Below are 13,903 nucleotides of genomic sequence, written 5' to 3'. Positions count from 1 at the left end.
ACATCTTTTAAACCCCTCCAGGGACGGTGACTGCAGCCCTGCCCTGGGCAGCCTGTTCCAATGCCTGAGCACCCTCTGGGGAAGGAATTGTTCCTCAGCTCCATCTCAACCTGCCCTGGTGCAGCTTGAGGCCGTTTCCTCTTGTCCCATCCCTTGTTCCCTGGGAGCAGAGCCCAGCCCCTCCTGGCTCCATCCTCCTCTCAGGCAGTTGGAGGGAGCCATCAGGTCCCCCCTGAGCCTTCTCTTCTCCAGACTGAACCCCCCAGGTCCCTCAGCTGCTCCTCTTAGTACTGGTGCTCCAGTCCCTGCACCAGCAGCGTGGACACATACTCCAGCACCTCAGTGTCTTTCCTGTAGCCCAAAACTGAACATGGTGTTTGAGGAGATATACAAGTAGAGGATGAAATCTGGAGAAGAGAAGGTGGAAAGGGGATCTAATCGCTGTCTTCCCGTGTCTAATAAGACGCCATAGAGAGCATGATGCTTGGAGGTGCACAGTGAGAGGGCAAGAAGCAATGGACACAAGTTCCATATAGGAAATCCAGTTAGATATGAAGAGAGCAGCCAAACACTGACCCAGAGAGCTTGGGAATCTCCATCATTAGGGATGCTCAGGCCTCAAGTGGACAAATGACCAAACCTTGAAGTTGCCCCTGCACTGAGCAGTTGGCTTCCAAAGTCCCTTCTGCAGTTTGCATCATTGATAGCAAGTGAGAAGTGATGGCTAAGTGAGAGGCTGGGTGGGGATAGCCTTCTACTAAGAGATGGAGAAGCTGGACTGGGAAGAGGGGGTGGAAGAACAGTCTTGAATAGTGTTGCCTGTTGGAGGGCAGGGAGATGGTTGTTACATCAAAGGAGGAAAGAGGTGAGGAGAGCCTGAGCAAGAGGGTGCCAACAAGCAGCTGCTGCATTTGGAGGCTCAAAGGAAGGTTCTGGAGATGGACCTGCATGTCGGAGCACAGCCAGGTTCGGTTCAGCAATTGAGAGGAGCTGCCAGGAGCTCCAAGACAAGCATTAGATGACAGAGTCAAATATGGGCTGCTCTGTCACTTGCTGCTTTCTGGCACCCAACAACAAGCTTGGGGGAGGATGTTCCATGGTTGCTTCCTGCAGGGTGACTGTGCTGGAGAAAGTGAGGCCAATGTAAGCATCCCTTTCAGCATCACTTTGTGTTTCAGGAGTTGTCACGTCAGCTCTGCTTCTCCATCTCCCGATGAGCCAGAGAGGCTCAACATTTCCTGGGCTTAGGTAAAATACAAGGATCTCATGGAGGGTGTGAGATTTGAGCTCTTCTTCCTGGTCCCTCCCATCTCCAATGTATTCCCATCTTTTCCTTTCCTGAAAGGCTGCTTTCCTGGACCTGCAGTGACTTATCAGTCAAGGCCAAGCCCAAGCCAGGTCCCTGATAAGAGCAAGTGCACTGTTCAGACCTCTGTAGTCTAGAGGGACTGATGTTTGGCAGTTAGATGGTGCCAATAGAGTCAGATTGGTTTAGGAGCAAAGTGGGTCCATCTTCTGAAAGGAGACTTTGAGACAGCCAGAAAGAACTGGAGACTAAAACGATGGTATTATGGAGAAGGCTTTATTTACATCACTATATAAACTTGGTATATATTTATATATCAGGTGAATAAACCCACTTGATAAGGCTTCTTTGCAAATGCTGCTGTTCCCACTCTGTGCAGGTGTGTGTCTGCCATACCCACCAAGTGGAAGGTAGATCCCGGTGCGGTTCTGCGGTGTTTGAAGAGTCATCACCTCTTCTCAAAGGCTGAAGTCTGTGTTGTCAACAAGCTGCCACATTTACAGAGCAGGGCTGGGGTAGGTTTAACAGCGATTACCTGGTTTATGGAACAGGTTTAGCATTTCCTGGTGCTTTGAAGACAGATCTGCCCTCCTGCATCTGAAGGTTTTCCCTTTGGGGTGTTATTTGATACTATTCATACAGTCACAGATGGGTTGGGTGGAAGGGACCTTAAAGCTCCTCCAGTTCCAACCTTCCAGGGTTGGAACACCTTCCACTAGAGCAGCTTGCTCCAAGCCCCTGTGTCCAACCTGGCCTTGAACACTGCCAGGGATGGGGCAGCCACAGCTTCTCTGGGCACCCTGTGCCAGCACCTCAGCACCCTCACAGGGAAGAGCTTCTGCCTAAGAGCTCATCTCAGTCTCCCCTCTGGCAGGTTAAAGCCATTCCCCTTGGCCTGTCCCTACAGGCCCTTGTCCAAAGCCCCTCTCCAGCTTTCCTGGAGCCCCTTTAAGCACTGGAGCTACTCTAAGGTCTCCCCTTCAGGAGCCTTCTGCAGGCTGATCCAGCCCAGCTCTCTCAGCCTGGCTCCAGAGCAGAGCTGCTCCGGGTTATGAGTTTGTCAAGGCAGAAGTGTTTTTCCAGCGTGGAAGCAGTGTTTCCCTGCTCCTAAAGCCTCCTACAGGCTTTCTGCTCATTTTCTTGGTTGCCTCCCCCAGCCTGAGAGCACTTGGGCCATCATTGCGGTCATGGTGCTTTTCTCCGATGGCGTCAGCGACATCCAGAAGCTGATCAGATGTCTGCAGAGACCCTGCTCTACCCTCTCTGTTGTGGATGTGACCGAGACACTTTACTGCATGGCAACACTGCTGTGTGCAATGAGAAACAAGGGCATCGTCATCACTAACAGGTAAAGGAAGAGGAAGATGCTCCCTGTCTGCCTGCCTCTTTCTAGCTATAATAATGTGGAGTATATACAGTGAATATATGCCCATAAGCATATATTTCTATATATTTCATGAGCATATATTTCTCTATATATAAAATATATATTGAATATGTATTAACATATGTATATTTAATATATGTAATATATTCATATTATTATACATATAAATATATATTTTATATCATAAATATATGTGAACATATATATATGAAATATGTATTTTCTGTATATTTCATGAGCATAATATTCCTCTTAGGGCTCTCTGGTTGCTCAGTGTACAGTTTGTTGGGAACAGTGTGCACATTCCTAGCTTGTTGCAGGAACATTCAGGAGTGTTACCTTTAGATTTGCTTTAGTTCCAGGACTGTTCTATAATCCACTTGTTTTTCAGGAGATAAAGCTCAAGGAATAGGATTTTTTTCAGAAAGAAAAGCAGATTTTAAAGCAATTATATAAACTTCCTGCTTAGAAATAGATGCACATCACAATTTAATGTGGGTATTACCTTCCCTCTGCCTGTAGGTAGCGATCCATCCTCTTGTCTTTTGTTCACAGAGGTGCCTGGTAATGCAGGTAAGAGCCCACAGAATTACAGTGAGGATGAGATAAGGAGTAAGGACACTTGTAATTGATTCTTAAGGGAAGACTTGAGAGGAACTGCACTGAAAATGGATCTATAGCCAGGAAGAAGAATGCTCTTTAAGCTGCCTTCTGCACGGTATAGATCAGCCTGTGTTAGACACTTCATCCTCTGCTTACTCAGGCATGGGCCATGTACTCAGGCTACCAAACAGGGAAATCAGGATGCTTCTTTGGCCTGTTAGTGATTGCTGATTGCTGGCTAAGGTCATTAACTTGAGTTAACACCTTCTAAGGGTGTGGCAGACAGAGGATGTACTTGCTAGCAATGAGAGTTCATGGTCAAAGTCACCCATGTCTCATCTCCACCTCTTTAAATAATGGAGGAGAGAAGAGGTAAGAATGACCACATCTCTTCTGCCATTATCTCTTCAAACCCCACGAGGTTTGTGATTGGGGTGTGAGGAGGAAAACCTGGCCTTGAGGAACTGTCTGAATCCTGTTTGCAGCTCCTTGAGCAATGTGAATCTGAGAGTGCAGGTCACCTAATGTGAGACACAAGGTTTGTCCTGGAGTGTGGCCCTCTTAGGCCACAGGACCAAAACTGGACTAAAAGAGGTAAAACCACAGTGGTGTCAACCCTGGTGTGCCATGGAGGTTCATTTTATACCTGCTGTTGCCAGCACAAGTAAAGCCACAGAGTCTCTGAGCTCCATTCTTTGCACCATGAAGGATTGTCAGGGGGTCGTCATAAGGCAGTTGATGAAACTGGTTCACTTCAAAAGCCTGAACTAGCCCCAAATTCTCTCTCAAACTCCCCTAGGCTGTTGCTCATAGTGGTTCAGGAGAGCAAAAGGATGCTTTGGACTGATCCCACGTCACATTTGCATGGCAGACCCTGAAACCCAAACCTAGCAGGAGTGAGGAGGAGGAGGCCACAAACAGAGCACTCACTTTTTGAGGCAGAACTAACTACTCTTAACACAGTCTCCTGCAACTCCCTGAGTGCCTGGGGCTTTGTGCCCCATCCCAGTGGAGTTATTTGAGGTGTTGGTGGTCTTTTAGGTAGCTGCAGACACTTCATTTGCTATTGATGAGTTCTCAGTGATAGTTTGTCTCTTGTCTCTTCTACCAGGATCCATTACAGCATTTTCTACTGCTTGTACCTGATGGAAAATGCTTCTGTGACAATGCAGACAGTGGAAGAGGATGCGGTGGCTTCGTGCTGCAGACAAGACTTACAGTCTGGGTAATGCTATTGTAGGTGATAAGTAAGCAGGGTCCTGGTGGAGGGATGAACCTTGAAGGGCGAGCAAATGTTTCCTGGTAGGAGCTGATTGACAAGACTCGTAAGGATTGGTACAAACCCTTCTTCTGCTCCTTTCCCTCTTCTCCCTGAATTCTCAGAGGAAAATCAGGCCTTAATCTGTACAAATTGAATTTCCAAGCACTGAGTAAATTTAGCAGTCATTATTCACTGATGGATCTATATTTTGGTGGAGCACAGTTCCATGTGCTCTTCCCAAATCACCACTCTCCCTATGGATAAGAAGCTCTGAAAGGAGGGGAGAGAACCTGCTTTAAATTTAGCAGTGGGCTCCTCTGGAAACACAAGGTGCAGTCAGTCCAGGGGCTGGCTGCTGGTGGCATTGCTGAGGCTGTTCATTTGTGAGCACTGCTTTCTGTGCATGGGAGGAAATTAGATACCAGCCCCAGGGCGTTGTTTTGGCTCCTGTTTTCTGGATCCTGTTGGATAACTGGAACATATTAACATAATATTAATACCATGTGAATATTAACATAATGTTATAGATATTACAGGTTAGCATTGGTTGGTAACTACTGCCTAGAAAGGAAGGACAGTGAGGAATGAAATGCTTTCTTGGCCTGTGGAGGTCCAGGCTTGGTTCCACTTCTGCTGTAGAGTCATTTAGTTTCCTCATCCTTACCTACAGAAGGGGTAGTGCTTTCATCTGTGACAGGGATCTAGCAAAGATAAATCCAACCACTGATGATCCAAGGTACAACAGTGCTAGAGGTTATAATAAAATGAATAAATCAGAGGCTATTTTCCCAGCCCTTTCATTCCACCCCTCCATTTGAAGTCTTCTAAGCAGAATCTGCTTGTTCAGTAAAAGATGTGTCCTGGGGGCAGTCACCTGACTGCCAGCTGTGGAATGTCAAGGATGCTTAAACAAGGCTTCCGTGGTATTGGAGAGGACCCTGCACAAAGAGGTGGTTCATGCTGTTGGCCAATTACAGGATTTAGACCTTTATGAAGACAACAACTGCACTGAGTGCCTTTCTTAATGTTAATCAGAGCTCTCGGCTCCTCTGGGAGGCAGGAGAATGGATCTGTCCTGTATGCTCAGACATCAGAGCGCAGCAAAACACTCCAAACCCAGGTCACTGTTTTCAATAAGCCTAAGGAGCCACAGTGCCAGATTCATCTTTAAAGGCTTAGGCCCCTTGAGAAGATCTTTTCCTATAGAACATTCCCCAGGTTTATTCTTTACCTTTGCTATCTCCAGTCTTTTCTCATTCCCTGCTCTTCTCCTGTGCACAATAACCAAGTAGCACTAGTGCCACCTTCCTGCTTGTGGGAGGGGATCAGTCGTTCCATTGGGTTCCTTCTGCCCTTAGTTGATGTGGTTGGTTTATGTGGCAGGATTTATGCCCTTCATTCCTTTCCCTTTGTGTTGCTTTCTGCTTTTAATAGCTGGCCTGAGGTAAAGCTGACCCACGAACAGCAAAGGGTTCTGAATCACAAAATTGAGCATGGTCAAATAGTGAAGATTATGGCATTTGCAGGTAAGAGCCAAAACTTACATTGTAAGACTGAATGTGTAACCTCTAATCCTGCCCCTTACCCCCCTGCTCCTTTATCCAAGGAATTGTGTGGATACCAGGGGATGAACCCTACTTTTAATCAATAGAAAAACAATCAGAGCAAGCTTTTGCAGAGAAATGGGGATGGGAAGCGTGGTGGTTGCTGCCGTTTAAGCTGGGTAAGTGTCTTATTCAGATGTGAAACTGAAACCAAGTGTCAGTGACTGCCCAGAGCAGCTTGTCAGGGAAGCCAGGAGGGGAAGAGCAGCTCCATGTGTTGCTGTTTCGCAGTGTTATTGTCCACAGGCCTCTAGACAGAGCCAGTCTGACTTGTTCAGATTTAGCATCCCTGTGGAAGCAGCACAAGCTAAGAATTCCTCAGTGCTTGACACTGTTTTGAAAAGGGGAATTGGATAAAATCAAGTCTGTTTATAAAGAGAAGGAAAAGTCAGTTTTCTCCTTCCACCTCCAGAGAGTTCCCTTTAAAGACACAACCCTGGGGCCTCGAAGCTAATGCATGCTCTGTGCCAGAACAGACCTGCTAAAGGACACGTACAGCAGAACACCACGGTACAGAAGCCACTGAGGGTGGTTTCTTATGTCTGCACAAAGTCACCGTGCCCCCATGATGCAGAAGGGAACATACATGAACAGAGGTTTCATGTGACCACAACAAAGCTGAAAAAGAGCTGACAAAAGGCATAAAAGAGTGTAATTATTCTTCAGACATGTGGGTGAGGGTGCTTGCCAAAGCCTCTCTTAGCTCACTGCGATGTAAAGGATGCCGTAGAGGGAATGATGCAGTGACAGAGCGGCTCAATGTGTTTCTGCATCCATCCATGTTCCTCATAGAGGGTCTTGGAAAGGAGCAGCCTCAGGATCCTTCTCTGTAGGGGTCCACCAAAGGGTCAGTCTCACATCCACATGGGAAAGGTTATGGATGAGACCCTTGGTGGGTTGTTTCATGCTCTGGACTGCATCACCCAGGAGATGTAAAGGAACTTGAGGGTGAGGTGGCCAAACCAATTGCTGAAAGCTGTTGTGGCAGTGGAGTTAGAGAGAGACATGGGAGCAATGTACCAGTGAGCCCAGTATCCATACCAGGCACTTTGGGTTTCTGTGCCAAGGTTTTGGTATTGGGAGGCTACAAGGTTGGCTTCTGTGAGAACCTGCTAGAAGCTTCCCCTGTGTCTGATAGAACCACTGGCCAAGGCTGAGCCCATCAGTGATGCTGGTACCACCTCTGGGGTAATGTATTTAAGAAGGGAAGGGGAAAACATGCAGCTAAAGACAGGAGTGAGAATGTATAAGAGAAACAACTCTGCAGACACCAGAGTCAATGAAAAGGGTAAGAGATGCTCCAGGTGCCAGAGCACAGTCGTTCATAAGAGCAATTTTAACATTCCATTTACCAAGCTGTCTTTCAGGAGAACTAGGACCTTCTGGTATGTTCAGATTCCTGCAATACTGGGTGATAAAAGGGGGTTTTATTAAAAGCTTTTGGGATGCAGACTGTAAGTTTTCAAAGCTGCTTTTGCTCCACGGCTTCTGCTGATTTCACTGGAGCTGGTAAATAAACTCCCATTAGCTGCAAATAGTCCTGCTGTGCACTTAGGACAGTAGGAGGGAGGAGGTGAAGCTGATGAGAGGGGTGTGGGTTCATTCATCCCTGACTCTGGATCATAGAATAATGGTATTGCAGAGCGCTTTGGGTTGGAAGGGACCTGAAAGCTGATCCAGTTCCAACACCCTGCCACAGGCAGGGACACCTTCCACTAGGGCAGGTTGCTCCCTGCCCTGTCCAGCCTGGCCTTGAACACTGCCAGGGATGGGGCAGCCACAGCTTCTCCATTCAACCCATTCCACCCTCACAGGGAAGAGCTTCTGGATGCTTTATTATTTGCTTTCTTGTGTTCTTTAGGCTCAGGGAAGACCTCGACCTTGGTCAAGTATGCGGAGAAGTTTGCAGGTCTGCAGTTCCTTTACGTGGCATTTAACAAAGCAGTTGCAGAGAAGGGGAAAAGTGTCTTCCCCAAGAATGTCACGTGCAGGACTTTCCACTCGTTGGCGTATGGAAGTGTTGGCAAACCGTGAGTGGGGACTTTGGATTTCTTCATTGAAGGCTAATGCAGCAGGGAAAAGACAAGGCAGGAAAGGGAAGTCTGATTTTGAAGTAACCCTCCAGGATCTGAGGAAGCAAAAGTAATGGGGGAAATGATTTCTTTCTCCTGCTTCAAGCCGGGCTGTGATTTATGGTTTCTGAATGCTTTCAGTGATTTTAGCATTCAAAGGAGCCTTGGGAAACAGAATCATTGCCCTGCTCTGGCATAGAGTGCTGACACAAGCCCCATCGCTGGTTTGGGGGCTGTTCATCCTGTGCTTATAGCCAAGGAGCACTTCACAGGGAGACAGAAGCCACTGAGAATGTCTTTTCCCCATTTCCCAATTACATTTCAGTGGTACAACCACGCTAAATGCTGTTTTTCTTTAGAGGAGGTGGTTGTTTTAACCTGAGTTATTCTAATGAGCACTGTCTGGCACATCTAAACTGCAGATGAGAGGGAAAATGAACCACATCCTGGAAAGAGGTAATCCTCTTAACTGGCTCTGGAAACGCTGTAATTGCAGAGGGGAATGCTGGGAATATCTCACTGGCTCGACTTTCCATCTATAAAATGAACATGTTTGTGCTTCCACCACAGAATGCGTGCAGATTTAAAAGCTATTCCATTACCAGGTTACAGTGGGTGTATAAACCAGAGCTCTATCTGCAAGTGTTAGTGTGCAACAGGAAGGAGACTGAGCTTGCTTTTCCACTAGGCTTTTCCTGTGTGTTTCAACATGTCTCTCTTGTTTTGTGTCATCTGTGGCCCAGCTATAAGGAAAAAGGCAAGCTGAACTTCTCCAAGATGTCAGTTTATTCCATCAGTTCCCTTCTACGGAACCAGAAGGGCCAGTCTCTGTTTGTAAGAGGGAAAATGGTCTCCCAAACCCTGGAAAGCTTTTTTGCCTCTTCAGATGAAGAGATCTGTGAAGAGCACTCTCCTCATTGGTTCAGAAACACTCATGGCCAGACACAAGCTGTCAGTCAAGCAGAAAAGGAAGTGAGTATCTGGATTGGGCAAGACCGCAAGGGTTAGAAGGGCCTCATCTCCCATCCGCATCTCTCCTATTTCATGGGTATTTGAGCTTCAGCTCTCAGAACTGACTGTCAAAACATGGTTATTCCATGGTTATCCCATGGTTATTCCATGGTTATTTGTGACAAATCCAAAGGAACCAGGGCCTCTTTGTTGTCCCTGTTTGCACAGCTGGCTTCTAGAGAGGTTGTCATCGCTGGCTCTGCTCAGTGCAGATGTGTCTTCCCTGCAAGGAAAAAGAGAGAAGAGGTTCCATGGATTTATATCAGTGCCTGAATGTTGTGCTCTTACATGTGAAGGCAATAAGCATTCCTGTAGTCATTTGGATACACAGAGCCAAACCCAAAAGCTCTCATTTAGAGGACAGACATCATAGCAACAGCAAGCATTGCCATTGCAAACAACATGGGGTGGCATTGTGGAGGATATCAGCCTTTCCACTCTGCACTGCTCATATCCGATCACATCCAATCCAGGCAGCAGAAACCCCGTTTGAAGTTGGTATTTCTGGTAGGAAGTGAATTGACAGCCTCAAAACCCTCAATACCTTGAAGCTGTCCAGAGAAGCCAAAATAAACACCAAGTGTGGTGTTAATGTGCAGAATGAAGGGGGATGCATGACATCAGTAGCTGAGCCAGAGAAGTGTTCTTTTCCTGTATCTGGAAAAGACTGTGTTGGGGAGGAGTTAACTGGTGGTGACACAGAAGTAGGAGGAGAAAGACTGCAGAGAAGCCTTTTGAGAGCTCCTGTGCCTGGGCTGTTTCTCTGCTCAAAGCAATCTGTGCAGACCCTTCTGTTTGCTCTTTCTAGATCAATGTCAAAGAGGCCAAAGAGATTTGGCACAACATGAAGAAGCTGGATGGGGATGCAGAGAAGAAATACAAGATGACTTGTGATGGTAAGAGAGCACAGATGTAAATGCCTTCAGGTAAAGAGCTATTATAGACAATGAAATGGATTCATGCTGCTTATTGCTGGCTGTGCACCAGCGATGAGCATCAAAAAGTCCTGTTCTGTTGCCACTGGCTCAGCAGGGAGCTCAGAGCAGGCCCAAAGGGAGGAAGACGTTCATTTTTCCTTAGAAAAATGATGGGACTGTTGAGGTATGGAGCAAAACCATACAAATAATGCGTGAGACAGTGGGGAGCAAGTGCTAACAGTGAGTGTTCGCTCCTTACTGCTGCCAGCACGTCCTTTCCTCTTGCTTGTCCTTTCCTCTTCTTAGCATATGTGCAGATAGTTTTCCCCAGCACAAGCTACCTCTGGCACTGTCTTCTGTGCCATCTCCTTTGTGCATTAGGATCCTGGGGTCAGCAGCAAAGCTGCCTTCCTCCAGTGCACTTAGCTTGTTTTGTCTGGGTGGTGGGTTTCGTCCTTCATCCAGCCAAGGCAGACAGAGCAACATCTGGGAGCAGTAGGGATTGTTGCAACCCCTCCAATGTCATGCAAATTCCAAGCCAGAAATAGAGTCAAAACCATTCATTTCCTTAAGAAAAAGGGGACTTTTGTCTTAAAGGTCATGGAGGTTTACGATGGGAAGCTACCTGCTCACTGACATGCCTTGTTTCTCTCAGGGTATTTGAAGCTCTGGCAGCTCAGCAAGCCTCAGCTCTCAGGGTATGATGGCATTTTTGTGGATGAAGCACAGGACTGCACTCCAGGTGAGTGGAGACAGGAGACAGAGCTGCAGCCCTCCTAAGCACTAAGAGAGGATGTTCCTGCGCTGGGGGCTGTGAGAAGTAGCACAGTTAAAAGGAAATCTGCTATAACATTGAACTGACCTTCTGCTTGATCCCAGATCCATGCAAATTCAGGAAGGCAGCTGGAAGAGCACATGTGCACCAGCTTGAGGGTTGTTTCCAGCTGCTGTGAGCATCCATGCATGCCACCCAGACCCTTTCACTATTGCTTTGTTGCTAACAGAGAAAAAGAGAACACAGCAGAGCCAGGGACATGGTTTATTATGAGAGTGGTGAGACATTAAATGGTTCAGCTGCCAGAACAGCAGAGCTGCTCCATACAATCCGAGACTGGTTTGTGTTGGAAGGGGCCTTAAAGCTCCTCCAGTTCCAGCCTCTGCCACAGGCAGGGACACCTTCCATTAGAGCAGGTTGCTCCAAGCCCCTGTGTCCACCCTGGCCTTGAACACTGCCAGGGATGGGGAAGCCACAGCTTCTCTGGGCACCCTGTGCCAGCACCTCAGCACCCTCACAGGGAAGAGCTTCTGCCTAAGAGCTCATCTCAGTCTCCCCTCTGGCAGGTTAAAGCCATTCCCCTTGGCTTGTCCCTACAGGCCCTTGTCCAAAGCCCCTCTCCAGCTTTCCTGCAGCCCCTTTAGGCACTGGAGCTGCTCTAAGGTCTCCCCTTCAGGAGCCTTCTCTTCTCCAGGCTGAACCAGCCCAGCTCTCTCAGCCTGTCAGTGTATTCACTCTGCTTTAGCACCATGCTTTGAGCCTTAAGACCTAGAGATGCATAAAAAATGCGAGTCTTGCCCATGCTTTCTACCACTCTGGGGATTCCTGAATCATGGCAGAAACCTGCTTTCTGTACCAGGGATACAGGGAGTAGCTCTTTGTTGCAGAGTTGGTTGAATTGGTACTAAAGGGATCTGAGCGCACCAAACCATGTGCTGAGGAACAAAAGGGGGACAGAAGAAAGCCCCTGCTGTCAAATCGGAGCAAAAGCTCCATCAGATCTCCCACCCATACTCTCTGGAGACCTGTGCTTGTGTTTGGCTGTGCTTTTGCAACTGCAGTACAAGAGGTTGCTCTCCCAGCACCACATGAGCCTTGGGCAGGCTTTGTTCAAGGCCCTGAAGGGCTTTGAGGTGTATGCTTGGTCACTGTGCACACATGCAGCATGGTCAGGGCACTGGGGATTGCTGGTGTTGTGCTGGATTAAAATGATGCTGTTGCAGCTCCAGCCCAGGGAAGTATGGTGTCAGCCTGTAATAGTGGGAGGATGTTTGGCAGCTCCCTGTCAGCCGGATGCATCCATTTGCTTCTCCCCAGCCTGGGGTCTCCTGCAGCTGTGTTGTCCTCTTCTTAAATGCTGTGAGTCATCAGGCAAGAGATACTAGAAACACAGAACCAACCAGGCTGGAAAAGCCCTTTGAGCTCATCCAGCCCAACCGTTCCCAGTACTGCCAAGGCCACCACTAACCCATGGCACTGAGGCCTCGTCTCCACAGTGTGTGAACACTTGCAGGGACGGTGACTGCAGCCCTGCCCTGGGCAGCCTGTTCCAATGCCTGAGCACCCTCTGGGGAAGGAATTGTTCCTCAGCTCCATCTAAACCTGCCCTGGGGCAGCTTGAGGCCGTTTCCTCTTGTCCCATCCCTTGTTCCTTGGGAGCAGAGCCCAGCCCCTCCTGGCTCCATCCTCCTCTCAGGCACTTGGAGGGAGCCATCAGGTCCCCCCTGAGCCTTCTCTTCTCCACACTGACCCCCCCAGGTCCCTCAGCCCTTCCCCATCACACTTGTGCTCCAGGCCCTGCACCAGCTCCGCTGCCCTTCTCTGGCCCCACTCCAGCACCTCAATGTCTCTCTTGCAGTGAGGGGCCCAGAACTGAACACAGGATTCAAGGTGCAGCCTCACCAGTGCCCAGTGCAGGGGCACAGTCACTGCCCTGGCCCTGCTGCCGCACTGGTGCTGGTACAGGCCAGGATGCTGGTGGCTTCCTGGCTGCCTGGGCACAAGCTGCTCACGTTCAGCTCCATCAATCCAGATCCTTTCCCATGAGCAATTTCCAGCTGCTCTTCCCCAAGCCTGGAGCGTTGCAGGGGATTGGTGTGGCCCAACTGCAGGACCCAGCACTTTGATTTGCTGCCTGTACAGGCAAGAGATGTTGCATGGTTCACTTCTGCTTTATAAGCAGACTTATGCTTATAAACCCCTTAATGCTCCCATGTTTTCCTGCAGCCATCGTGGATATTGTGCTGTCACAGAGATGTGGCATAATCCTTGTGGGAGACCCTCACCAGCAGATCTACACCTTCCGAGGTGCTGTCAATACCCTCTACTCAGTGCCTCACACCCATGTCTACTACCTCACCCAGGTAAGATGAGCATCTGCTGCTGTACTTCCCTGGATACAGCCCTAATGCAGTGGAAAATGTTCCACATCCTTTTTCAGCAGGCATTCAATAGCCAGGATCCTGGAGTCTGTCACTGTGGGGTGTTGGCTTTGCCTTGGGCTGGTGGCATGCTCTGCTGTTCACACTCTACACTGCAAAACTCCCCTGGTACTCTTAGTGGAGTGATCCCATCACTAGGAAAGCCACGTAGCTTGCAAAATGGGCACCGGGCTAAAGACCTTCATGTATGGCTTGCTTCATAGAATCATGGAAGAGTTTGGGCTGGAAGCGACCTTAAAGCTCCTCCAGCTCCAACCCCTGCCATGGGCAGGGACACCTTCCACTAGAGCAGGTTGCTTCAAGCCCCTGTGTCCAACCTGGCCTTGAACACTGCCAGGGATGGGGCAGCCACAGCTTCTCTGGGCACCCTGTGCCAGCGCCTCAGCACCCTCACAGGGAAGAGCTTCTGCCTAAGAGCTCATCTCAGTCTCCCCTCTGGCAGGTTAAAGCCATTCCCCTTGGCCTGGCCCTACAGGCCCTTGTCCAAAGCCCCTTTAGGCACTGGAGCTGCTCTAAGGTCTCCCCT

The 13,903-nt window shown here is 48.7% G+C and overlaps 1 protein-coding gene across 5 annotated transcripts in view; it reads left to right on the top strand.

Annotated features, from left to right (window-relative positions):
• FBH1 (F-box DNA helicase 1) overlaps nt 1-13,903 on the top strand; it is a 29,463-nt gene that overhangs the window by 8,311 nt on the left and 7,249 nt on the right. For all 5 annotated transcript variants that reach the window (XR_009745994.1, XR_009745993.1, XR_009745992.1 and 2 more), the window contains exons 5-13: nt 1,686-1,821; nt 2,464-2,654; nt 4,408-4,521; nt 5,992-6,083; nt 8,023-8,191; nt 8,977-9,205; nt 10,053-10,140; nt 10,817-10,903; nt 13,163-13,299. Coding sequence is in view for 2 of the 5 variants with exons in the window: in XM_061467949.1 (XP_061323933.1) it covers nt 1,686-1,821; nt 2,464-2,654; nt 4,408-4,521; nt 5,992-6,083; nt 8,023-8,191; nt 8,977-9,205; nt 10,053-10,140; nt 10,817-10,903; nt 13,163-13,299 (1,243 nt within the window). In the remaining 3 variants the exon portion in view is untranslated. The remainder of the gene's footprint in view (nt 1-1,685; nt 1,822-2,463; nt 2,655-4,407; nt 4,522-5,991; nt 6,084-8,022; nt 8,192-8,976; nt 9,206-10,052; nt 10,141-10,816; nt 10,904-13,162; nt 13,300-13,903) is intronic.

This window comes from Pezoporus flaviventris, unplaced genomic scaffold, assembly GCF_033815535.1.
Source record: "Pezoporus flaviventris isolate CSIRO_AGI_PZ_B2104156 unplaced genomic scaffold, CSIRO_AGI_Pfla_v1 ptg000046l, whole genome shotgun sequence".
NCBI classification, from domain to species: domain Eukaryota; kingdom Metazoa; phylum Chordata; class Aves; order Psittaciformes; family Psittacidae; genus Pezoporus; species Pezoporus flaviventris.
Note: the sequence above shows the minus strand (reverse complement) of the source record. Positions and strands in the feature narration are given on the sequence as shown.